The 24,411-nt window shown below is 47.9% G+C and overlaps 1 protein-coding gene across 7 annotated transcripts in view; it reads right to left on the bottom strand.

Annotated features, from left to right (window-relative positions):
• The window catches only part of enah (ENAH actin regulator), a 556,073-nt gene that overhangs the window by 11,346 nt on the left and 520,316 nt on the right, over positions 1-24,411 (bottom strand). For all 7 annotated transcript variants that reach the window (XM_072500301.1, XM_072500300.1, XM_072500299.1 and 4 more), the window contains 2 exons: positions 19,734-19,812; positions 4,888-4,945 (listed from right to left, as the gene is read on the bottom strand). In XM_072500301.1, the coding sequence (XP_072356402.1) occupies positions 4,888-4,945; positions 19,734-19,812 (137 nt within the window). The remainder of the gene's footprint in view (positions 1-4,887; positions 4,946-19,733; positions 19,813-24,411) is intronic.

The raw sequence follows: 24,411 nt of genomic DNA on the forward strand, positions 1-24,411 counted from the left end.
ACACTGTTCAACATTAATTGGCCCACTTCACGAGGCCTCATGGGCTTCCCGCCCTGAATGCCGGCTCGCCGGCTGATTCACCGTGACCATGCCCCCCACTAACAACGTCAGCCAACCCCAGCCAGCTCGCAACAATGGTGCCGAGGAGACCAGCCCCATGATTCGGGGATGCTGACCTGGAGAGGTTCCTGGATGCGGTAGAGACCAGGAGGGATGTCCTATTCCCCCGAGGGTCCTGGAGGCTGAGCGACAAGGCAGCTGGGAAGAGGTGGCAGCAGCAGTCAGCTTGGGCAGTGTGACCAGTGTCACGAGTGTCCCTTTAAAAAAGGTTTGGTCTCTTATCATGTGATTTGATGTAATTTGTGGGTGGAGTTGGGCTGTGGCTGTGAGTTGAGAGGGGTTTCAGTTTCATTTTGACTGCAGAAGACAGAAGTGTTTTCTCTGTTTTCATTTTAAAAGCTGTTCAAGTGAAAAGCACATTGTGTGGGGCTAACTGCCATGGTAACTTTAAAGATAGAGTTGTTTTCCGGAAGGAGTTTGAAACAGCTGCTTGGAACTGGATCAGAATCTCAGGGAGAGGACCAGTTACAGTCAAGTGAGAATACAGTGTGCTGGGCCACGCCCTTGAAAAGGTTTTTTTTGGTTTATTGGAGTTTGTTATTGAATTGGAACAGCTAAGGGGCAATTCATTGTGTGTTATGTACTGTCTTTATGTTTGTAATTGATAAAAATTCTTGCTGTGTTTATATATATATATATATATATGTTAACTACATTCTTAGAATAAACCTTGTTTTAATTAAAGTGTCCAGAAAGTCTGATGAATTACACCTGCAGTGAAGGCTTTTGTGCTCATAAGACCATAAGACATAGGAGCAGAATTAGGCCACATGGCCCATCGAATCTGCTCTGCCATTCAATTATGGCTAATATTTTTCTCATCCCCATTCTCCTGCCTTCTCCCCATAACCCCTGATCCACTTATTAATCAAGAACCTATCTATCTCTGTCTTAAAGACACTCAATGAATTGGCCTCCACAGCCTTCTGCGGCAAAGAGTTCCACAGATTCACCACCTTCTGGCTGAAGAAATTCCTCCTCATCTCTGTTTTAAAGGATCATCCCTTTAGCCTGAGATGGTGTCCTCTGGTTCTAGTTTTTCCTACAAGTGGAAACATCCTCTCCACGTCCACTCTATCCAGGCCTCGCAGTATCCTGTAAGTTTCAATAAGATCCCCTCTCACCCTTCTAAACTCCAAAGAATACAGACCCAGAGTCCTCAACCATTCCTCATACGACAAGTTCTTCATTCCAGGGATCATTTTTGTGAACCTCCTCTGGACCCTTTCCAAGGCCAGCACATCCTTCCTTAGATACGGGGCCCAAAACTGCTCACAATACTCCAAATGGGCTCTGACCAAAGCCTTATACAGCCTCAGAAGTACATCCCTGGTCTTGTATTCTAGCCCTCTTGACATGAATGCTAATATTGCATTTGCCTTCCTAACTGCCGACTGAACCTGCACATTAACCTGAAGGGAGTCGTGAACAAGGACTCCCTGTCCCTTTGTGCTTCTGCTTTCCGAAGCATTTCCCCATTTAGAAAATAGTCTAAGCCTAAATTCCTCTTTCCAAAGTGCATAACCTCACACTTTTCCACATTGTATTTCATTTGCCACTTCATTGCCCACTCTCCTAGCCTGTCCAAGTCCTTCTGCAGCCCCCTTGCTTCCTCAATACTACTTGTCCCTCTACAGATCTTTGTATCATCTGCAAACTTAGCAACAGTGCCTTCAGTTCCTTCTTCCAGATCATTAATGTATATTGTGAAAAGTTGTGCTCCCAGCACAAACTCCTTAGGCACACCACTAGTCACCGGCTGCCATCCTGAAAAAGACCCCTTTATCCCCACTCTCTGCCTTCTGCCAGTCAGCCAATCCTCTATCCATGCCAGGATCTTACCCTGAACACTATGAGCTCTTAACTTATTTAACAGTTTCCTATGCGGCACCTTGTCAAAGGCCTTCTGGAAATCTAAATAAATCACTTCCACTGGTTCTATTTTGTCTAACTTCCTTGTTACCTCCTCAAAGAACTCTTAACAGATTTGTCAGACACGACCTCCCTTTGATAAAGCCGTGCTAACTCAGTCCTATTTTACCATGCACTTCCAAGTGCTTCGCGATCTCATCTTTAATAACGGACTCTAAAATCTTACCAATGATCGAAGTCAGGCTAACCGGCCTATAATTTCCCATCTTCTGCCTCCCTCCCTTCTTAAACAGGGGTGTTACATTAGCCACTTTCCAGTCCTCTGGGACCCTTCCTGCCTCCAGTGATTCCTGAAAGATCATCACTAATTCCTCCACATTTTCCTCAGCTATCTCTTTTAGGACCCTGGGATGTAGTCCATCCGGTCCAGGTGACTTATTCACCTTCAAACCTTTCAGTTTCCCCAGAATCTTCTCCTTAGTAATGGTCACTACACTCACCTCTGCCCCCTGGTTCTCCTGGAGCTCTGGCATCCCACTGGTGTCTTCCAACGTGAAGACTGATGCAAAGTAACTATTCACTTCATCTGCCATTTCTTTGTTTCCTATTATTACTTCTCCAGCCACATTTTCCAGTGGTCCAATGTCTATTTTTGCCTCTCTCTTACCTTTTATATATTGAAAAAATCTCTTCCTATCTTCCTTTATATTACTAGCTAGTTTGCACTCGTACTTCATCTTCACCCACTTATTGCTTTTTTAGTTGTCCTCTGCTCGCTTTTAAAGGCTTCCTAATCCTCTGGTTTCCCACTAATACTCGCCACTTTATATGCTTTTTCTTTAACCTTTATGCTGTCCTTGACATCCCTTGTCAGCCATGGATGCCTTGTCCTCCCCTGAGCATGTTTCCTCCTCCTTGGGATGAATTTCTGTTGTGTCGCCCGAATAACCCCCAAAAACTCCTGCCAAACTGTCTTCCCTGCTCGGCTCCTTTTCCAATCAACTCTGGCCAGCTCCTCCCTCATGTCTTTGTAGTTACCCTTATTTAATTGTAATATGGTTACATCTGATTGCAGCTTCTCCCTCTCAAACTGCAGGGTAAATTCTATCATATTGTGGTCACTGCTCCCTAAGGGTTCTTTAACCTTAAGTTCCCTAATCAAGTCTGCCTCATTACACATCACCAAATCCAGAATTGCCTGTTCCCTAGTAGGCTCTGTCACAAGCTACTCCAAAAAACCAACTCTTAGACATTCACAAATTCCATTTCTTGGGATCCACTACCAACCTGATTTTCCCAGTCCACCTGCATATTGAAGTCCCCGATGATTATTGTAATATTACCTTTCTTACATGCCTTTTCTATCTCCTGATTTATTTTCTGCCCCACATCCTGACTACTGCTAGGAGGCCTGTACATAACTCTCATCAGGGTCTTTTTACCTTTGCGATTCCTCAACTCTACCCACAGAGATTCTATGCCTTCTGATCCTATATCATTCCTTGCTATCAATTTAACTTCATTCCTTACTAACAATGCAACTCTGCCCCCTCTGCCCATCTGCCTGTCCTTTCGATAGGACACATATCCTTGGATATTTAGATACCAGCCCTGATCCCCTTGCAGCCATGTCTCTGTGATGCCCACAACATTGTACCGGCCAATTTCAATATGCGCAACAAGCTCATTTACCTTGTTCCGTGCGTTCATTTAGGTACAACACCCTCAATGCTGCATTGGCCACCTCCCTTTTCACACTCTCCTCAGTCACTGTACCCTTTACAGTGGTCCTTTTTGATTTTTGACTATGGCTTCTCTGCCTTATACTGTCCCCCTTATTGCTTTTTGTTTCTGGCCCCGTTTTACTTCCCTCCGACTTCCTGCATCGATTCCCATCCCCCTGCCCCATTAGTTTAAACCCTCCTCATCCTAGCCAAATTCAACATAAAGGTTGTAGGTCAGATGAACTTCATAATACAGTTTGGAGTTTCCAAGCCCTGGCCCATAGCACCAGGAGGTCTGGCCTCCAGTGTCGGATGAAGGTCAATGATCTACGCTGGGCAGCCAGAGTAAGTAGACTCAAACCCCCCACCCCACAAGAGAGCATCCGCCCAGGCGACCCCCAAGACTCCCTCCATCCCCTTTCCGCAATCCCTCCACCCACCCCTCCAACCACCCAACCCTCCCTTCACACCTCCCACAACTGTGAACCATGCATGTGGCTAATGATGCCATCTCTTTTTAAAAAATAAATTTAGAGTAGCCAATTATTTTTATTTTCCAATTAAGGGGCAATTTAGCGGGGCCAATCCACCTACCCTGCACATCTTTGGGTTGTGGGGGTGCAACCCACACAGACATGGGGAGAATGTGCAAACTCCAGACAGACAGTGACCCAGGGCCGGGATTCGAACCCGGTTCCTCAGCGCCGTGAGGCCGCAGTGCTAACCACTGCGCCACATGCTGCCCCATGATGCCCTCTCTGAGACCCCTCTGTAAAAGCTCTCCAATAATCAGTGGGAGAAGGCCCAAACTGGCGGTGGGGTGCAGGGCTTGAGAATCCTCACCTCCTTTGAGGAGCGGGCCCCGGAGGTGTCCAGTGTGGCCGAGGACAGGGCGGTCGCCCACCCGGAGGCTGGCTGACGCCGCAGAGGTGAGAAACCACCAGGCGGTGGACCTATCAAACGTATTTTAAAAGCATGAAATGAAATGAAAATCGCTTATTGTCACGAGTAGGCTTCAATGAACAACGACTGTTCGGGGAGGCTGGTACAGGAAGCATGCCAGGTTAGTGACCGCATCAAAAATATTCAATTATAAATTGATGTAGTGATATTGTGAAGATAATCAGTGATCGATAAATGAGCTTTTAAACTGCATTATGTTTACACTCACCATTGATAAGCTCCTCTTTTAGTTTCTGAAGTTCTTTCCTCATTTCTTCCAAAATATCCTATTTTAAAAGTAAAACAATGAGGAAAAGGTAAAAGCAAGGGAAAAATAACAGCAGCATATTTGAAGGCAAGACCTGTAACCAAAGTGGTACTGTATTCAACAATCCTACCACAGGAAGAGCAAGCTTGAGAGGTAACAGTCTGACACACCGACTGAGTAAGACTGCTCCAGAGACCCAGCATGAGTTGAATGCAAAGAAATTTAGGAGGATGTCACTGCCATGGAGGGAGATGAATTGTATTTTAGTCATTCAGGGTAAGTTTCTAACAAAGAAGTGCACACTGGAGGGTAGCAGGTATAGACTGTAAGACAGTTCAGGTGGAGAGAGATACCAGTATTGAGTCCTTGAGAGGAGCCCTCAATTGGAGGGCAGTGCCTGGAGGTAACGAGGCGCTAATGTCAAGAAGAGAGGTTTAAAACAAAACGCCTACAGTGACGTGAGGAAGAAGTTGCATTTCTTTTCTTTCTCCTAATTGGGGAAGGGTTGTAGTGCAATTCCCCAAGGGACGGTGTTGGGTTCCTTGTTCTTTCAGATATATTAATGGCCTACAATTTGGTGTACAGGGCATAATTTCAAAATTTGGAGATGATATGAAACTTGGAAGTATTGTCAACTGTGAGGAGGATAGTGTAGTACTTGAAAAGGGTGTAGATTGATTGGTGGAATGGGCTAAATCTAATGCAGAAAAGTGTGAAATGACTCATTTTGGTATGAAGAATGCTGAGAGGTATAAAATGAGCTCACTGAGTGCTGAGTGAGAGTGCTTTCAGAGTTGGGTGGAAACAGGGCGTTCAAGTGGTGAGTTATAAGGAGGTAAGTATTAATTAAACTTGTTTTCAGGGTTATTTTTTTGAGTTAAACCAAATAAAAGAAAAAAATTCTGAGGGGTAAAAGCAAAAAAGGGCCGCTCCTGTTATGGGTACTGCCCGAACGTAACAAAGATCAACGGAAACTTAAAGAAAACCATCAGATAAGAATGCAATTAAAGGGGACAATCAAGCATTCCAACCCCTGTGGTGCCCACCGGGCACAGAATGCCTTGATAGTGCCCGTGGACACCGCATGCTCCCTTTCTGGCGACATCCAGCTGCGAATCTGGCTGTGGAAGAGGGGCAAACAGTCCGGTCAGACCACCCACTCGGTCGCCGGCTGCCTGGACTTAAAAATGGCGTGCTTAGCCAGATCCAGGAGCAGGTTCACAAGGAGGTCCTCCGCGTTGCCCGCCCCTCCCCGCACTGGCTACATCAGGAGCATGGGGCTGAAGTGTAAACAAAACTTCAACAAAAGAGTCGACAGAAAACTAAAAATGGGGTGCAGCCTAAAACATGTAACATAGACACGGTCCACGGACTCCACAAGGCTGCTTGTTTTCAGGGTTCTCTTCGAGTTTATCCAAATTAGAGAAAATAAACCAAACTGTAGGCTAAAGCAAAAAAAGGCCACTCCTGTTAGGAGCACTTCCCGAACGTAACAAAGATCAACGGAAACTTAAAAATATCAAATAAGAGTACAGTTAAAGGGGTCAATTAACACTCCAACCCCGGTGGTGCCACCGGGCATAAAAGGCCTCGATGGTGCCCGTGTACACCACTTGCTCCCTCTCTGGTGACACCCGGCCATTGATGTAGCAGCGGGAGAGGGGCAGACAGTCCGGTCAGACAACCGCCTCGTTTGCCCGCTGCCTGGACCTATAAATGGTGTGCTTCGCGAGGCCCAGGAGCAGATTCACAAGGCGGTCCTGCGCTTCCCCTCCCCTATCCGCAACGGGTGCCCTTAGATTGGGAGCTTGGGGCTGAAGTGTAAACAAAACTTCGACAAAAGAGTCTACAGAAAACGAAAAACGGGGTGCAGCCTATAACATAGACACGGTCCACGGACTCCACAAGGCTGCTTGTTTTCAGGGTTAGCTAAATTAGTTCTTTAATTGGGTATTTTTTTTTTTTTAAATAATATTTTATTGAAAATTTTTGGTCAACCAACACAGTACATTGTGCATCCTTTACACAACATTGTAACAATACAGATAATAATGACCTTTTTAAATTTAAACAAAAACAACAACAAATAAATAAATATTAAATAACAAAAAATAAAAACTAGCCCGAATTGGCAACTGCCTTGTCTCAGGCCACCCCCCCCCCCCATCCCTCCTCCCCCCCCCCCCCATCCCTCCTCCTCCCTCCCCCCCCCCCATCCCTCCTCCCCCCCCATCCCTCCTCTCCCCCCCCCCCATCCCTCCTCTCCCCCCCCCCCATCCCTCCTCTCCCCCCCCCCCATCCCTCCTCTCCCCCCCCCCCCATCCCTCCTCTCCCCCCCCCCCCATCCCTCCTCTCCCCCCCCCCCCATCCCTCCTCTCCCCCCCCCCCATCCCTCCCCCCCCCCCATCCCTCCTCTCCCCCCCCCCCATCCCTCCCCCCCCCCCCCCATCCCTCCTTTCCCCCCCCCCCATCCCCCCCCCCCCCCCCCCATCCCTCCCCCCCCCCCCCCATCCCTCCCCCCCCCCCCATCCCTCCCCCCCCCCCCCCATCCCCCCCCCCCCCCCCCATCCCTCCCCCCCCCCCCCCCCATCCCTCCCCCCCCCCCCCATCCCTCCCCCCCCCCCCCCCCCCAAGTCCTGGGCCGCTGCTGCTGCCTTCTTTGTTCTCCCCTATCTATCTTTCCGCAAGATATTCGACGAACGGTTGCCACCGCCTAGTAAACCCTTGAGCCGACCCCCTTAGGACGAACTTAATCCGCTCAAACTTTATGAACCCCGCCATATCATTTATCCAGGTCTCCACCCCCGGGGGCTTGGCTTCTTTCCACATTAGCAATATTCTGCGCCGGGCTACTAGGGACGCAAAGGCCAAAACATCGGCCTCTTTCGCCTCCTGCACTCCCGGCTCTTGTGCAACCCCAAATATAGCCAACCCCCAGCTTGGTTCGACCCGGACTCCTACTACTTTCGAAAGCACCTTTGTCACCCCCATCCAAAACCCCTGTAGTGCCGGGCATGACCAAAACATATGGGTATGATTCGCTGGGCTTCTCGAGCACCTTGCACACCTATCCTCCACCCCCAAAAATTTACTGAGCCGTGTTCCAGTCATATGTGCCCTGTGTAATACCTTAAACTGAATCAGGCTTAGCCTGGCGCACGAGGACGACGAGTTTACCCTGTTTAGGGCATCTGCCCACATCCCCTCCTCAATCTCCTCCCCTAGCTCTTCTTCCCATTTCCCTTTTAGTTCGTCCATCATAGTCTCCCCTTAGTCTCTCATTTCCCTATATATATCCGACACCTTACCGTCCCCCACCCATTTCTTTGAGATGACTCTGTCCTGCACCTCTTGTGTCGGGAGCTGCGGGAATTCCCTCACCTGCTGCCTCGCAAAAGCCCTCAATTGCATGTACCTGAATGCATTCCCTTGGGGCAACCCATATTTCTCGGTCAGCGCTCCCAGACTCGCAAACTTCCCATCCACAAATAGATCTTTCAATTGCGTTATACCTGCTCTTTGCCACATTCCATATCCCCCATCCATTCCCCCCGGGGCAAACCTATGGTTGTTTCTTATCGGGGACCCCCCCAGTGCTCCGGTCTTTCCCCTATGTCGTCTCCACTGTCCCCAAATCTTCAGTGTAGCTACCACCACCGGACTCGTGGTATAGTTCCTTGGTGAGAACGGCAATGGGGCTGTCACCATAGCCTGCAGGCTGGTCCCCCTACAGGACGCCCTCTCTAATCTCTTCCACGCCGCTCCTTCCTCCTCTCCCATCCACTTACTCACCATTGAAATATTAGCGGCCCAATAATACTCACTTAGGCTCGGTAGTGCCAGCCCCCCCTATCCCTACTACGCTGTAAGAATCCCTTCCTCACTCTCGGAGTCTTCCCGGCCCAAACAAAACCCATGATACTCTTTTCTATCCTTTTGAAAAAAGCCTTTGTGATCACCACCGGGAGACACTGAAACACAAAAAGGAATCTCGGGAGGACCACTATCTTAACTGCCTGCACCCTCCCTGCCATTGACAATGCTACCATATCCCATCTCTTGAAATCTTCCTCCATCTGTTCCACCAACCGCGTCAAATTTAGCCTGTGCAATGTGCCCCAATTCTTAGCTATCTGGGTCCCCAGGTAACGAAAGTCTCTTGTTACCTTCCTCAACGGTAGGTCTTCTATTTCTCTACTCTGCTCCCCTGGATGCACCACAAACAGCTCACTCTTTCCCATGTTCAATTTATACCCTGAAAAATCCCCAAACTCCCCAAGTATCCGCATTATTTCTGGCATCCCCTCCGCTGGATCCGCCACATATAGTAGCAGATCATCCGCATATAAAGATACCCGGTGTTCTTCTCCTCCCCTAAGTATTCCCCTCCATCCCTTGGAACCTCTCAGCGCTATCGCCAGGGGCTCAATCGCCAGTGCAAACAGTAATGGGGACAGAGGACATCCCTGCCTTGTCCCTCTATGGAGCCGAAAATATGCCGATCCCCGTCCATTCGTGACCACACTCGCCACTGGGGCCCTATACAACAGCTGCACCCATCTAACATACCCCTCTCCGAACCCAAATCTCCTCAACACCTCCCACAGATAATCCCACTCCACTCTATCAAATGCTTTCTCGGCATCCATCGCCACTACTATCTCCGTTTCACCCTCTGGTGGGGCCATCATCATTACCCCTAACAACCTCCGTATGTTCGTGTTCAGCTGTCTCCCCTTCACAAACCCAGTTTGGTCCTCATGAACCACCCCCGGGACACATTCCTCTATTCTCATTGCCATTACCTTGGCCAAGACCTTGGCATCTACATTGAGGAGGGAGATTGGTCTGTAGGACCCGCATTGTAGCGGATCCTTTTCCTTCTTTAAAAGAAGCGATATCGTTGCTTCTGACATAGTCGGGGGCAGTTGTCCCCTTTCCTTTGCCTCGTTGAAGGTCCTCGTCAGTAGCGGGGCGAGCAAGTCCAAATATTTTCTGTAAAATTCAACTGGGAATCCGTCCGGTCCCGGGGCCTTTCCCGTCTGCATGTTCCTAATTCCTTTCACCACTTCTTCTACCGTGATCTGTGCTCCCAATCCCATCCTTTCCTGCTCTTCCACCTTGGGAATTTCCAGCCGATCCAAAAACTCCATCATTCTCTCCCTCCCATCCGGGGGTTGAGCTTCATACAATTTTTTATAAAATGTCTTAAACACTTCATTCACTCTCTCCGCTCCCCGCTCCGTCTCTCCATCTTCGTCTCTCACCCCCCCTATTTCCCTCGCTGCTCCCCTTTTCCTCAATTGGTGTGCCAGCAATCTGCTCGCCTTCTCTCCATATTCATACTGTACACCCTGCGCCTTCCTCCATTGTGCCTCTGCAGTGCCTGTGGTCAGCAAGTCAAATTCCACATGCAGCCTTTGCCTTTCCCTATACAGTCCCTCCTCCGGTGCTTCCGCATACTGTCTGTCCACCCTCAAAAGTTCTTGCAACAACCGCTCCCGTTCCTTACTCTCCTGCTTCCCTTTATGTGTCCTTATTGATATCAGCTCCCCCCTAACCACCGCCTTCAACGCCTCCCAGACCACTCCCACCTGAACCTCCCCATTGTCATTGAGTTCCAAGTACTTTTCAATGCATCCCCTCACCCTTAAGCACACCCCCTCATCCGCCATTAGTCCCATATCCATTCTCCAGGGTGGACGCCCTCTTGTTTCCTCCCCTATCTCCAAGTCTACCCAGTGTGGGGCATGATCCGAAATGGCCATAGCCGTATATTCCGTTCCCCTCACCCTCGGGATCAATGCCCTACCTACCCAACACAAAAAAGTCTATGTGTGAATAGACTTTATGGACATAGGAGAAAAACGAGAACTCCTTACTCCTAGGTCTACTGAATCTCCACGGGTCCACCCCTCCCATCTGCTCCATAAAATCCTTAAGCACCTTGGCTGCTGCCGGCCTCCTACCAGTCCTGGACTTCGACCTATCCAGCCTTGGTTCCAACACCGTGTTAAAGTCTCCCCCCATTATCAGCTTTCCGGTCTCTAGGTCTGGGATGCGTCCTAGCATTCGCCTCATAAAATTGGCATCGTCCCAATTCGGGGCATACACGTTTACCAACACCACCATCTCTCCCTGTAATTTGCCACTCACCATCACGTATCTGCCCCCGTTATCCGCCACTATAGTCTTTGCCTCGAACATTACCCGCTTCCCCACTAATATAGCCACCCCCCTGTTTTTCGCATCCAGCCCCGAATGGAACACCTGCCCTACCCATCCTTTGCGCAACCTAACCTGATCTATCAGTTTCAGGTGCGTTTCCTGTAACATGACCACATCTGCTTTAAGTTTCTTAAGGTGTGCGAGTACTCGTGCCCTCTTTATCGGCCCGTTAAGCCCCCTCACGTTCCACGTGATCAGCCGAGTTGGGGGGCTTCCCACCCCCCCCCCTTGCCGGTTAGCCATCATCTTTTTCCAGCTTCTCGCCCAGTTCCCACGCGGCTGTATTTCTCCCAGACGGTGCCCCCCCGCCCATCCTTTCCCGCACCCACTCCCCCCTTTCCCCAGCAGCAGCAACCCAGTAATTCCCCCCTCCCCCCCTCCCCCCCCCCCCCCCCCCCCGCTAGCGTAATTACTCCCCCCATGTTGCTCCCAGAAGTCAGCAAACTCTGGCTGACCTCGGCTTCCCCCCGTGATCACGGCTCGCCCCGTGCGGCGCCCCCTCCTTCCTGCTTCTCTATTCCCGCCATAATTATCATAGCGCGGGAACCAAGCCCGCGCCTCTCCCTCGGCCCCGCCTCCCATGGCCAACGCCCCATCTCCTCTCCCTCCCCACCTCCCCCCATCACCACCTGTGGGAGAAAGAAAAGTTACCATACCGCAGGATTAATCATACAATCCCTCTTCGCCCCCCCCCCCCCCCCCCCCCACTCGTCCCACCACTTTGTCCAAACGTTCATTTTCGTAGTCCAATCATTCCAATTTTTCTTCTACAATAAAAGTCCACGCTTCATCCGCCGTCTCAAAGTAGTGGTGCCTCCCTTGATATGTGACCCACAGTCTTGCCGGTTGCAGCATTCCAAACTTTATCTTTTTTTTGTGAAGTACCGCTTTGGCCCGATTAAAGCTCGCCCTCCTTCTCGCCACCTCCGCACTCCAATCTTGATAGACGCGGATTACCGCGTTCTCCCATTTACTACACCGAGTTTTCTTCGCCCATCTAAGGACCATTTCTCTATCCTTAAAACGGAGAAATCTCACCACTATGGCTCTGGGAGCTTCTCCTGCTCTCGGTCCTCGCACCATAACTCGGTATGCTCCCTCCACCTCCAACGGACCCGTCGGGGCCTCCACTCCCATTAACGAGTGCAGCATCGTGCTCACATATGCCCCGACGTCCGCCCCCTCCACACCTTCAGGAAGGCCAAGAATCCTCAAGTTGTTCCTCCTTGCGTTATTTTCCAGTGCCTCCAACCTCTCCACAGATCGTTTCTGGTGTGCCTCCTGTATCTCCGACTTCACCACCAGGCCCTGTATGTCGTTTTCATTCTCCGCTGCTTTCGCCTTCACGACCCGAAGCTCCTGCTCCTGGGTCTTTTGTTCCTCTTTCAGCCCTTCAATCGCCTGTAATATCGGGGCCAACAACTCTTTCTTCATTTCCTTTTTTATCTCCTCCACGCAGCGTTTCAAAAACTCTTGTTGTTCCGGGCCCCATATGAAACTGCCACCTTCCGACGCCATCTTGGTTTCTGCTTGCCTTCCTTGCCGTTGTTCCAAAGGATCCGCTGCAATCCGGCCACTTTCCTCTCCTTTTTCCATCCGTGTCCAGGGGGAACACCCTTCTGGTTTACCGCACGGTGTTTTCAGCCGTTAAAATTGCCGTTGGGGCTCCTATCAAGAGCCCAAAAGTCCGTTTCACAGGGAGCTGCCGAAACGTGCGACTCAGCTGGTCATCGCCGCACCCGGAAGTCCTTTAATTGGGTATTTAAAAGCTGTACTTCAGTTAGTTTTAAATTTTTTTAGTGTATCCAATTCTTTTTTTTCCAATTAAGTGGCAATTTAGCGGGGCCAATCCACCTACCCAGCACATCTTTGGGTTGTGGGGGCGAAACCCAAGCAAACACGGTGAGAATGTGCAAACTCCACATGGACAGTGACCCGGGGCTGGGATTGAACCCGGGTCCTCGGCATTGTGAGGCAACAGTGCTAACCACTGCGCCACCATGCACTTTAGTTAGTTGCATTCCTGAAACGGGTCAGCTGAATTGCACTCAACTTTAGCTCTGGCAGGTTAATTGTGTAACTGGTTCAAACCAGTTCCAGAGCATTGTAATTTGAAACTTATAAAAGCAGCGCTCTCTAGTGCTGGTTGGCTGAATGAGAGTGCTTTTGGAGTTGGGTGAAAACAGGTAGTTAGGTGGAACTGGGAGAAGAGGCTTCAAGAGAGAGAGCTGATTGGTAAGTAGTGGGCAAGGTCGATAAGTATTTACAACTTCTATCACTTTTACGGTTTGAAAATCCATTTTGTGGTTCATAATCTGCAAGGGTAATAATTGGTAGTTACAAGGACAAGGAAAGAAGGACCTAGAGAATTGGATATAATCTGATGTTAAGCACTTCTAAAGGTTTAATTTAAAGGTTTGCGTCATGGCAGGAGATCTCCAGGCCTTGGTATGCTCCTCTTGCTCCATGTGGGAGGTAGGGAAAATTTCCAGTGTCTGGGACCAGCATGTGTGCAGGAAGTGTCTCCAGCTGCAGCTCCTGGAAGCTCGAGTTTCAGAGCTGGAGCGGCGGCTGGAGACACTGTGGAACATCCGCGAGTCAGAGAGTATTGTGGATAGCACGTATAGAGAGGTGTGCACACCTCAGGCTCAGACTCCACAGGCAGGAAGGGAATGGGTGACCACCAGGCAGAACAAGAGAGCCAGGCAGGCAGTGCAGGTATCTCCTGTGGCCATTCCCCTGCAAAACAGATATACCGCTTTGGATACTGTTGAGAGAATGACTTCAGGGGAAAGCAGCAACAGCCAAATTCATTGCACCACGGTTGGTTCTGCTGCAGAGGGGAGGAATCAGAAGCGTGAGAATGCATTAGTTAGAGGAGATTCAACTGTAAGAGTAACAGATGGGCATTTCGCAAACGAGACTCTGGGATGGTATGTTGCCACCCTGGTGCTAGGGTCAAGGATATCTCGGAGTGGTTACAGGACATTCTGGAGGGGGACGGTGAACAGCCAGTGGTTGTGGTACAGATTGGTACCAAAGACAAAGGTAAAAAAGGGATAAGATCCTAAAAGCAGAATAAAGGGAGTTAGGAAGGAAGTTGAGAAGTCGGACCTCTAAGTTAGTGATCTCAGGATTGCTACCAGTGCCGTGTGCTGGTCAGAGTAGAAATGACAGGATATATCAGCTAAATGCGAGGCTGAAGAGATGGTGTGAGGGGTAGGGTTTCAGATTCCTAGGGCATTGGGACCGGTTCTGGGGGCAGTGGGAACAAGACAAACTGGACGGGTTACACCTGGGCAGGACCGGGACTGATGTCCTAGGGGGAGTATTTGCTAGAGTGCTTGGGGAGTGTTTAAACTAATATGGCAGGGTGATTGGAACCTATGCAAGGAGTCAGAGGAGGAGGAAATAAGGACAAAATCCCATCAGAAAGGGGAATAAGAGAAGTAATGGGCAGATAAACCAAGAGCCAGATTCAAACAGGGCCACAGTAAAAACTATTGGAAGCGGGACTAGTAATGTTAAAAAGACAAGCTTCAAGGCTTTGTCCCTTAACGCTCGGAACATTCAAAATAAAGTGGATGAACTAATCGCACAAATAGAAGTGAATGATATGATATCGTCGGGATTTCAAAGATATGGCTGCAGGATGACCAGGGATGGGAACTGAATGTCCAGGGATACTCAGTATTTGCTCGTCAAGAAGGAAATTAACACAATAGTGAGGGAGGATATTCGCTCTGACAATGCGGAATCTGTATGGGTAGAGCTGAGAAACAGCAAGGGGCAAAAAACATTAGTGGGCGTCATTGCAGATCGGAGGGTGGCTAATGTAACTCCACTATTTAAAAAGGGAGGTAGAGAGAAAGCAGGAAAGCCTGATGTCAGTAGTGGGAAAAATTCTAGACTCCATTGTTAAAGATTTTATGGCAGAGCACTTGGGAAAGTGACAGGATTGGACAGAGTCAGCATGGATTTATGAAGGGAAATCATGCTTGACAAATCTACTGGAATTCTTCGAGGATGTAACTAGTAGAGTTGATGAAGGGGAGCCAGTGTATGTGGTTTATTTGGACTTCAGAAGGCTTTGACAAAGTCCCGCATAAAAGATGAATATGTAAAATTAAAGAGCATGGGATTGGGGGTAGTGTATTGAGATGGAGAGAAAACTGGTTGGCAGCCAGGAAACAAAGAGTAGGAATTAATGGGTCTTTTCAAATTGGCAGGCAGTAACCAGTGAGATACTGCAGGGATTGGTGCTAGGAACCCAGCTATTCACAATATATTTAGATGAAATTTTCACCATGTCTGCGTGGGTCTCACCCCCATAATCCAAAAATGTGCAGGCTAGGTGGATTGGCCACGCTAAATTGACCCTTAATTGGAAAGAAAAAGAATTGGGTACTCTAAATTAAAAAAAAACAATGATTTAGATGAGGGAACAAAATGTCATATCCCCAAATTTGCAGATGAAACCAAGTTGGGTGGGAGGGTGAGCTGTGAGGAGGATACAGAGATCCTTCAGTGTGATTTGGACAAGTTGAGTGAGTGGGCAAATGAATGGCAGATGCAGTATAATGTGGATAAATGCGAGGTTATCCACTTTGGTAGCAAAAACAAGAAGGCAGACTATTACCTGAATGGCCACAAATTAGGAGAGGGGAATGTGCAATGAGACCTGGGTGTCCTCGTACACCAGTCACTGAAGGTAAGCATGCAGGTACAGCAGGCGGTAAAGAAGGCAAATGGTATGCTGACCTTCATAGCGAGAGGATTAGAGTACAGGAGCAGGGATGTCTTGCTGCAATTATACACGGCCTTGGTGAGGCCACACCTGGAATATTGTGTGCAGTTTTGGTCTCCTTTTCTGAGGATGTTCTTGCTATAGAGGGAGTGCAGCGAAGGTTTACCAGACTGATTCACCACCACTGGAAGTAGTTGAGTCCAAAACATTGTTTGGTTTCAAGAAGCAGTTAGATATAGCACTTAGGCCGAAGGGGATCAAAGGATATGGGGAAAGTGGGATTAGGTTATTGTGTTGGATGATCGTAATGAATGGCGGAGCAGGCTTGAAGAGCTGAACGACCTCCTCCTGCACTTACTTTTTCTATGAAAGGCACAGATCTATAGGATGTACAGGAACAGAAGCTGGGTGCATATGTGCAGCCACCTCCTTCACTACCCTGGGATGTAGATCATCAGGCCCTGTGCAGAAATCATCAAAGGTGGCAGGATAGGTTGAGAGAGTAGTTAATAAAGCATTTTAGGCTTTAAATCAAGTATTGCATCAAGTTCTGGACACCATACTATAGGAAGGATGTGAACGTAAGTGGAGGTGTTGGCGTAGTGGTATTGTTACTGGACTAGTAATCTAGAAACTCAAAGAAATGCTCTGGGGACCCGTATTCGAATCTCACCATGACGGAGTTTGAATTCAATAAAAATCTGGAATTAAAAGTCTAATGGTTTAAAAAAGAAAATTCAATTAAGGGGCAATTTAGCATGGCCAATCCACCTACGCTACACATCTTTGGGCTGTGGGGGTGAGACCCACGCGGACAGGGGGAGAATGTGCAAACTCCACACAACCTGCGGCCGAATCAAACCCAGGTCCTTGGCACCATGACGCAGCAGTGCTCACCACTGCACCACCCTTAAATGCCTAATGATGACCAATAAACGATGGTTGTAAAAATCTATCTGGGTCGCTAAAGGAAATCTGCTAGTCTGACCTACATGTGACTTCAGACCAAAGCGGTTGACTCTGAAATGGCCTAGTAAGCTACACAGTTGTATCAAACCATTAGAAAGCCAATAAGGAAAGAAACCAGATGGACCACCCAGCATTGACCTAGGCACTGGAAACAATAATGACAAACATAGCTCTGTCGATCCTGGAAAGTCCTCCTTATTCACATCTGGAGACTAGTGTCAAAATTTGGAAAGTTGACCCCACAGACTGGTCAAGCAACAGTCTGACTGTCATAATCATGGAATCATACCTTATAGGATACCTTGTAATAGAGGTGATGGTACAATGGTATCACTACAGTGCAAAAGGAGGCCATTTGGTCCATCAACTCTGCACCAACTCTGAAAGAGCATGTTACCTATCCCTGTAATACCCAGTAACCCCACCCAGCCTTTTGGACACTAAGGGGAAATTTAGCATGGTCAATCCACCTAACCTGCACATCTTTGGCCTATGGGAGGAAACCGGAGCATCCGGAGGAAACTGGAGCAGCCGGAGGAAACCCACGCAGACACAGAGAACATGCAGACTCCGCACAGACAGTGACCCAAGGCCAGAATTGAATTGGTTCCCAGGCCCTGTGAGCCCAAATATCAGGCGTGGAGTATACAATCGTTGTTTACGACAATCAACAATGGCTTCATTGTCATGATTTTACTGACTTCTAATTTCATTATCTGCAGTGGTTGGATTTGAATGCAGGTCCTCAGAGTTTTACCCTGGATCACTGGACCAGTAACAATACCATGACACCACCGCCTCCCCATAAGTCCCAGGGCCTGATGATCTACATCCCAGGGTACTGAAGGTGGTGGCTCGAGAATTAATGGATGCATTGGTGGTCATCTTCCAAAATTCTCTAGATTCTGGAACAGTTCCTGCAGTTTGCAAGGTTCCAAATGTTAAGAGGAGTGGGAGAGTGATAACGGATCTACAGACCAGTTAGACTTCCATCGGCATTAGGGAAAATGCCACAATCTATTCTAAAGGATGTGATAAATGGCTACTTGGATAATAATGGTCTGATTGAGCATAGTCAACATGGATTTATGAAAAGGAAATCACATTTGACAAAAACCTGTTGGGAGTTTCTGCGGATGTTAAAGTATAGTTAGATTTTCAGAAGGCTTTTGATAAAATCCCCCACAGGAGGTTGGTTAGTAAAATTAAAGCTCATGAGATAGGAACTAATATCCTGGCATGGGTTAAGAATCAGCTAGCAGGCAGAAAACAGTAGGAGTAAATGGATCATTCATGTGTTGGCAGGCTGTGACTAATTGGGCACCACAAACATCAATAATATATATCAATGATTTGGATGTGGGGACCAAGAGTAATATTCCCAAGTTTGCGGATGACACAAAGCTAGGTGGGAATGTGTGTTTGTGAGGAAGAGGCAAAGCGGCTTTGAAGGGATGTGGACAGACTTAGTGAGTGGGCAAGAACACGGCAGATGACACATAATGTATAAAATGTGAGGTTATCCACTTTGGTAGCAGGAACAGCTGTGCAGGGTATTTCTTAAATGGTAAGAGGTGAGAAAGTGTAACTATACAAAGGTTTAGCTCAGTTAGCTAAATAGCTGATTTGTGATGCAGAGCGCGGCCAGCAGCACGGATTCAATTCCCTTACCAGCTGAGGTTATTCATGAAGGCCTCGCCATCTCAACCTTGCCCCTCAGGTCAAATCACCACCAATCAGCTCTCCCCCTCAAAGGAGAAAGCAGCCTGTGGTCATCTGGGACTATGGCGACTTTACCTTTTATACAAAGTACTCTCGTCAATAAGTGAAAGTTAGCATGCAGGTGCAGCAAGGAATCAGGAAGATTAAAGGCAAGAGGAATAAAAAAGAAAATACTGCGGATGCTGGAATCTGAAATAAAAAACAGAAAATGCTGGATAAACTCAGCAGGCCAGGCAGCAGCTGTGAAGAGAGAAATACAGTTAATGTTTTGAGTCCATATGACCTTTCTACAGAATGTAGAACGGTCATGTGTTTTTATTAGATTTGTTATATCTGTTTTTGTTATGATGGAAGAGGATTTGAGTACAGCAGAAGCAAAGTCTTACTTCAAGTGTGTAGGAGCTTGGTTAAGCCACACCTGGAGTAGTGTGTGTAGTTTTGGCCCCCTTATCTTAGGAAGGATATTATTGCTATGGAGGGAGTGTAACAGGTTTACCAGACTTATTCCAAGGATAGCAGGCTGTCATATCGAAAGAGATTGGGGAAATTGGGCCTGTATTTTATTGTTCAAAAAATAAGAGATGATCTCATTGAAATCTACAAAATGCTTAAAATGGACAGACAGTGTAGATGCAGGAGATATGTTTTCCTTGTTTGGGGAATCTAGAACAGGTGTACACAATTTCAAAATAAAGGGGAAGCCACTTCGGACTGAGATGAGGAGGAATGATTTTACTCAGGCGAATCTTTGGAATTCTCCTTCGACAGCACTTTCAAAACCTGTGACCTCTACCAGCTAGAAGGACAAGGAAAGCAGATACCTGGGAACACCATCACCTGGAGGTTCCCCTCCAAATCGCTCACCACCTCGACTTGGAAATATATCCTCGTTCCTTCACTGTCGCTGACTCAAAATCCTGGAACTCCCTCCCTAACAGCACTGTGGGGTACCTACACCTCCGCAGTTCAAGAAGGAAGTTCACCACCACCTTCTCAAGAGCAATTAGTGCTGACCGAGCCAGCAATGCCCACATCCCATGAAAGAATAAAAACAATTGAGCCAGAGGAATAACTGATTGAACGAGGAGTACAGGAGACTAAATAATGTGTGAAAAGAAAAAGCAGAAACCACCCAACACACCTGTTTCAATCTGTCGTAATCCAGGATTTCTGTCTGCACACCATTGGTATTTGCTGGGCCACTCGATGTGGATTTGCTTCTGAAATGCAGAAAACTGCGTTACACAGGAGTATGGCTGAAGGAAACTCACAACACTTTACAACCAACAAGTAGCCCCCTGAGGAATGAGCGGTTGAAAAGCACTTGGTGTTCAAGCTTCACTGCTACATCTTTCATTTACCTTGACCATCAGATACCATTCAAAATCTAAGTTTCTTATTAAAATAGGAAAAATCCAACATTAAAAAGGTAACACCAGCACAAGTAAATCCTTTAGTTCCACTTGTGTACTCCAATACCATATCAAAGGATTCTTTAAATTGCATTGCTCTTGGGCTCTCCTCAGTCAGAAGCCCCTGAACATAGGAACTAGGAGCAGGAGTAGACAATTCAGCCCCTCGAGCCTGCTCCACTATTCAATATGATCATGGCTGATTTTCTCGCGGCCTCAACTCCAATTCCCTGCCCCTTCTCCATGACCCTTCAACCCATTGAGCCCGAGCTAAACTGGAGTCAATGGGAATCAGCAGGAAAACTCTCCGCTGGTTGGAGTCATACCCAGCACACAGGAAGATGGTTGTGGTGGTTGGAGATCAATCATCTCAGCTCCAGGATATCACTGCAGGAGTTTCACAGGGTAATGTCCTCGGCCCAATCATCTTCAGCTGCTTCATCAATGATCTGCCTTCCATCATAAGGTCAGAAATGGGGATGTTTGAGGATGACTGCACAATGTTTAGCACCATTTGCGACTCCTCAGATAGTGAAGCAGTCCATGTCCAAATGCAGTAAAACCTGGACAATATCCAGGCTTGGGCTGACAAGCGGCAAGTTACATTCGCTCCACACAAGTGCCAGGCACTGACCATCTTCTACAAGAGAGGATCTAACCACTGCCCTTTACATTCAATAAGAAGTCTTACAACATCAGGTTAAATTCCAACAGGTTTGTTTCAAATCACTAGCTTTCGGAGCGCTGCTCCTTCCTCAGGTGAATGAAGAGGTAGGTTCCAGAAACATATATATAGACAAAGTCAAAGATGCAAGACAATGCTTTGAATGCGGGCATTTGCAGGTAATTAAGTCTTTACAGATACAGAGAGAGGGGTAATCCCAGGTTAAAGAGGTGTGAATTGTCTCAAGCTAGGACAGTCGGTAGGATTTCAACCGGGACCTTGGATTCATGTCGCATTACATTCACCCCCCACCATCTGGCCTGGGCTTGCGAAATCCTACCAACTGTGGAATACTCTCCGCTTGCCTGGATGAGTGCAGCTCCAACAACACTCAAGAAGCTTGACACCATCCAGAACAAAGCAGCCCGCTTGATTGCTCCCCCTTCCACAAACATTCAAACCCTCACACTTATCCAAATTTTGGCCCACTCATCTAACCTATCTATATCCACTAGGGGCTGGTTAGCACAGGGCTATATCGCTGGCTTTTAAAGCAGGCCAGCAGCACAGTTCAATTCCTGTACCAGCCTCCCCGAACAGGAGCTGGAATGTGGCGACTAGGGGCTTTTCAGTCACTTCATTTGAAGCCTACTTGTGACAATAAGTGATTTTCATTTCATTTCATTTGTGAATTTAATCTTTCCTCATTGCAACTTACTATCCTGCCTATTTTAGTGTCATCTGCAACTTTGGCTATAGGAGCTTTTATCCCTGCAGCCAGGTCATGAATATATATTGTAAATAGTTGGAGCCCGAGGACTGTGGCACCCCACTTGTTACATCTTGTCAACCAGAAAATGATCCATTTATCCCAACTCTCTGCTTTCTGTCGGTTAGCCAGTCTTCTAACCAAGCTAATAAATTACCCTAATCCCATGTGATCTTACCTTGTGTATTAACCTTCTGTGCGGCACCGTATCAAATGCCTACCGGAAGTCCAGATATACTACATCTACAGGATCCCCATTATCCATTTGGTTCGTTACATCTTCGACGAACTCTAGCAAATTAGTCAAACACGATTTACCCTTCATAAAACCATGCTGACTTTGATGGATTGCATTTTGACTTTCCAAATGTCCTGGATTCCAACAATTTTCCAACGACAGATGTTTAACTAACCGGTCTTTAGTTTCCTACTTTCTGCCTCCCTCCCTTTTTGAATAAGGGCGTTACAGCATCATTTTTCCAATCCACCGGAACCTTTCCTGCATCCAGGGAATTTTGGAATATGAAAACCAATGGATCCACTATCTCCAATGCTATTTCCTTCAACACCCTAGGATGTAGGCCATTAGGCCCTGGGGTCGGGAATGACAGGATTTGTGTCAGAGCCTATCTGCTGCGTATATAAATCAGTTCATTTTGTCTCTTGGATTGACAGCGATGGCTGTGCTGGACTTTAAGCCCATGCTAGTCTTATATATTTCAATGCTTTACTGGCTGTTTGCAGAACCAAATCCTTCATCTCTTCAGCCACAGGGCGCAATTAAACAGAAACATTTCTAAGTATGATTTTGGGTGCGATTGGCAGGGCGTTTATTGATGGTCACATTGGCGAGATCACGGCCTGTATTTAACAGTACTTAGTGTTGGAAATGAGCCCCCACGAGCTTCTCGCCAATACTGGCTGTCTCGCCATCTAATTTGCCAGACTGGTGCCTCATTGCCTCACCGCCTACAATGGGGAGCTGCTTTAAATGCTCCCTCACCACTCACTCCACAATCGAGGCATTACAGCTATCACCCCCACCTTCCACCAGCATGGAGACACATACCTTGGTGGGTGACATGAGTGGACAGGCAATCTGATGAGCATCGCAAAGTTGCTGATGCTGATGGGGGAGGCAGGATTATCCATGGAGTCCCAGTAAGATGCCTATCCTCTGGACAAGGTTATCCCAGAGCTGATGGAGATGCTAGGACATGGCCGTGAGATTCAGGAGATGTAAGCGACATTCCACCAAGTGCTACGGGCACAGTAGATGATGCCAACAATGTGTGGCAGCGAGGCCAACACTGCTAGGGTGGCAAATGTAGTGAAAAGCTTGGAGCATGAGGTCAGCATCTTGAGTGGTGGTGTCCAAGACATGGCTCAGTCTGTGAAGGCCATGACTGAGGGCCTCAAAATCATGTCCCAGTCGCTGAGGGTTATGTGCCATACGCAGGTGGACATTGCTAAGGCAATGCAGACCACAGCCCAGTCGCTGAGGGATGTGTCCCAGATGTAGGTGGACATTGTCAGAGCACTGCTTAGCGTGGCCCAGTCACTAAGGAACATCGCTGAGGGAGGGATGTCGGCGCTGTCAGCAGAATGATAGGAGTCAGACTCTGGTGTAAACTGAGGAGCACCAGAGCTTACCTCACAGGAACTTACCAACTCTCATGTCTGGTATATTGACCCGCTGACAATGCCAACACAAGCCCATCACCATGTGGTGGTGTTACATGCACCCTGGGATGGTTGAACAGGGTGGGGGGGGGGCGGCGAATGGTGGTAAGTAGGGGAATGAGGAGGGAGGGGAATGAGGAGGGAGGGGAATGGGGTGAGCTGACGGACAAAGCCTCATCTTGTGAGGATGAGGGCCTCCCTGGTCCTCCAGGCAAACCGCGTCTGTCCTCCATCTTCCGGCTCCTCCTGCAGCTCCTCCCCGGATTCGTTCATCATCTCCTCCTGCTCCGGCTTCTCCTCCTCAGACAAAGCCGCATGTCCCTCCCTCTCCTGCAGCATGTCGCCTTGCTGTTGTGGTAGGTGTCATGTGAGAGTACCTTTAAGAAATGTGTGTTTATAAATGGGTGTGTATATAAATATCTGTAGTGAGAGTACCTTTAAGAAATGTGTGTTTATTACTGCAGTGATATCAGAGAGGGGGTGGAGCTGGGCTGTCTGTCAGCTTTTTACTTTTGTTTTAGGCTGTTTGCTGCAGGGTGTGTTTTAGTTTCGTTTTCAGAGCTGGATAGCTGCAGTCACAGCCAGAAGGTGTATTAGAGTCTCTCTCTGTAATCTAAAGACTGTAAATCGATCCAGGTGATTTAAAACTAATAACTGTAGTGACTTTAACCTGATGTGCTTCTGGTAAAAGGTGTTTTAAGTCTTATGGATGTTAAAAGGAACGCTTAAATGATTACTTAGTGTTGTATTCTTTGGGGGGTTGTATTTTAATTAATGGTTGCTAAGATGTTCACTATGTTTTAAAAAGGTTAACTTGCGTTCATAGAATAAACATTGTTTTGCTTTAAAAAATACTTTTCCATTTCTGCTGTACCACACCTGTAGAGTGGGCGGTGTGCTCCCCATACCACAATCTATTGAAAGTTGCGGGTCAGGGCAACTCCATGATACACTTTGGGCTCCTCTAAACCCTGGCCCATAACAAATGTTGTGAAGAGCAGAGCAGACCACCACCAAACTGTAGACCCTGTGGGGGGGGGGGGGGGGGGGGGGGGGTGTACTGCAGTGCACCACCAGAGCAGTCCAGTCATCGGAACCGCATTTTGAGCAGTCCGATGCACCACTCAATGACACAGGTGGCAACGGTGGGCCTTGTTATATTTGGTCAAGAGACACAGCCTGAGTGAGTGAGACACAGACAGAGTGAGAATTTGGTAATTTGGTGCAGTGAGGTAATTCGGTGAAGAGTGGGATAAGGTGCTTTTTCCCCGACTGTTTTGTTCTCTCTCTC

This window comes from Scyliorhinus torazame, chromosome 4 (genome assembly GCF_047496885.1).
Source record: "Scyliorhinus torazame isolate Kashiwa2021f chromosome 4, sScyTor2.1, whole genome shotgun sequence".
NCBI lineage: Eukaryota > Metazoa > Chordata > Chondrichthyes > Carcharhiniformes > Scyliorhinidae > Scyliorhinus > Scyliorhinus torazame.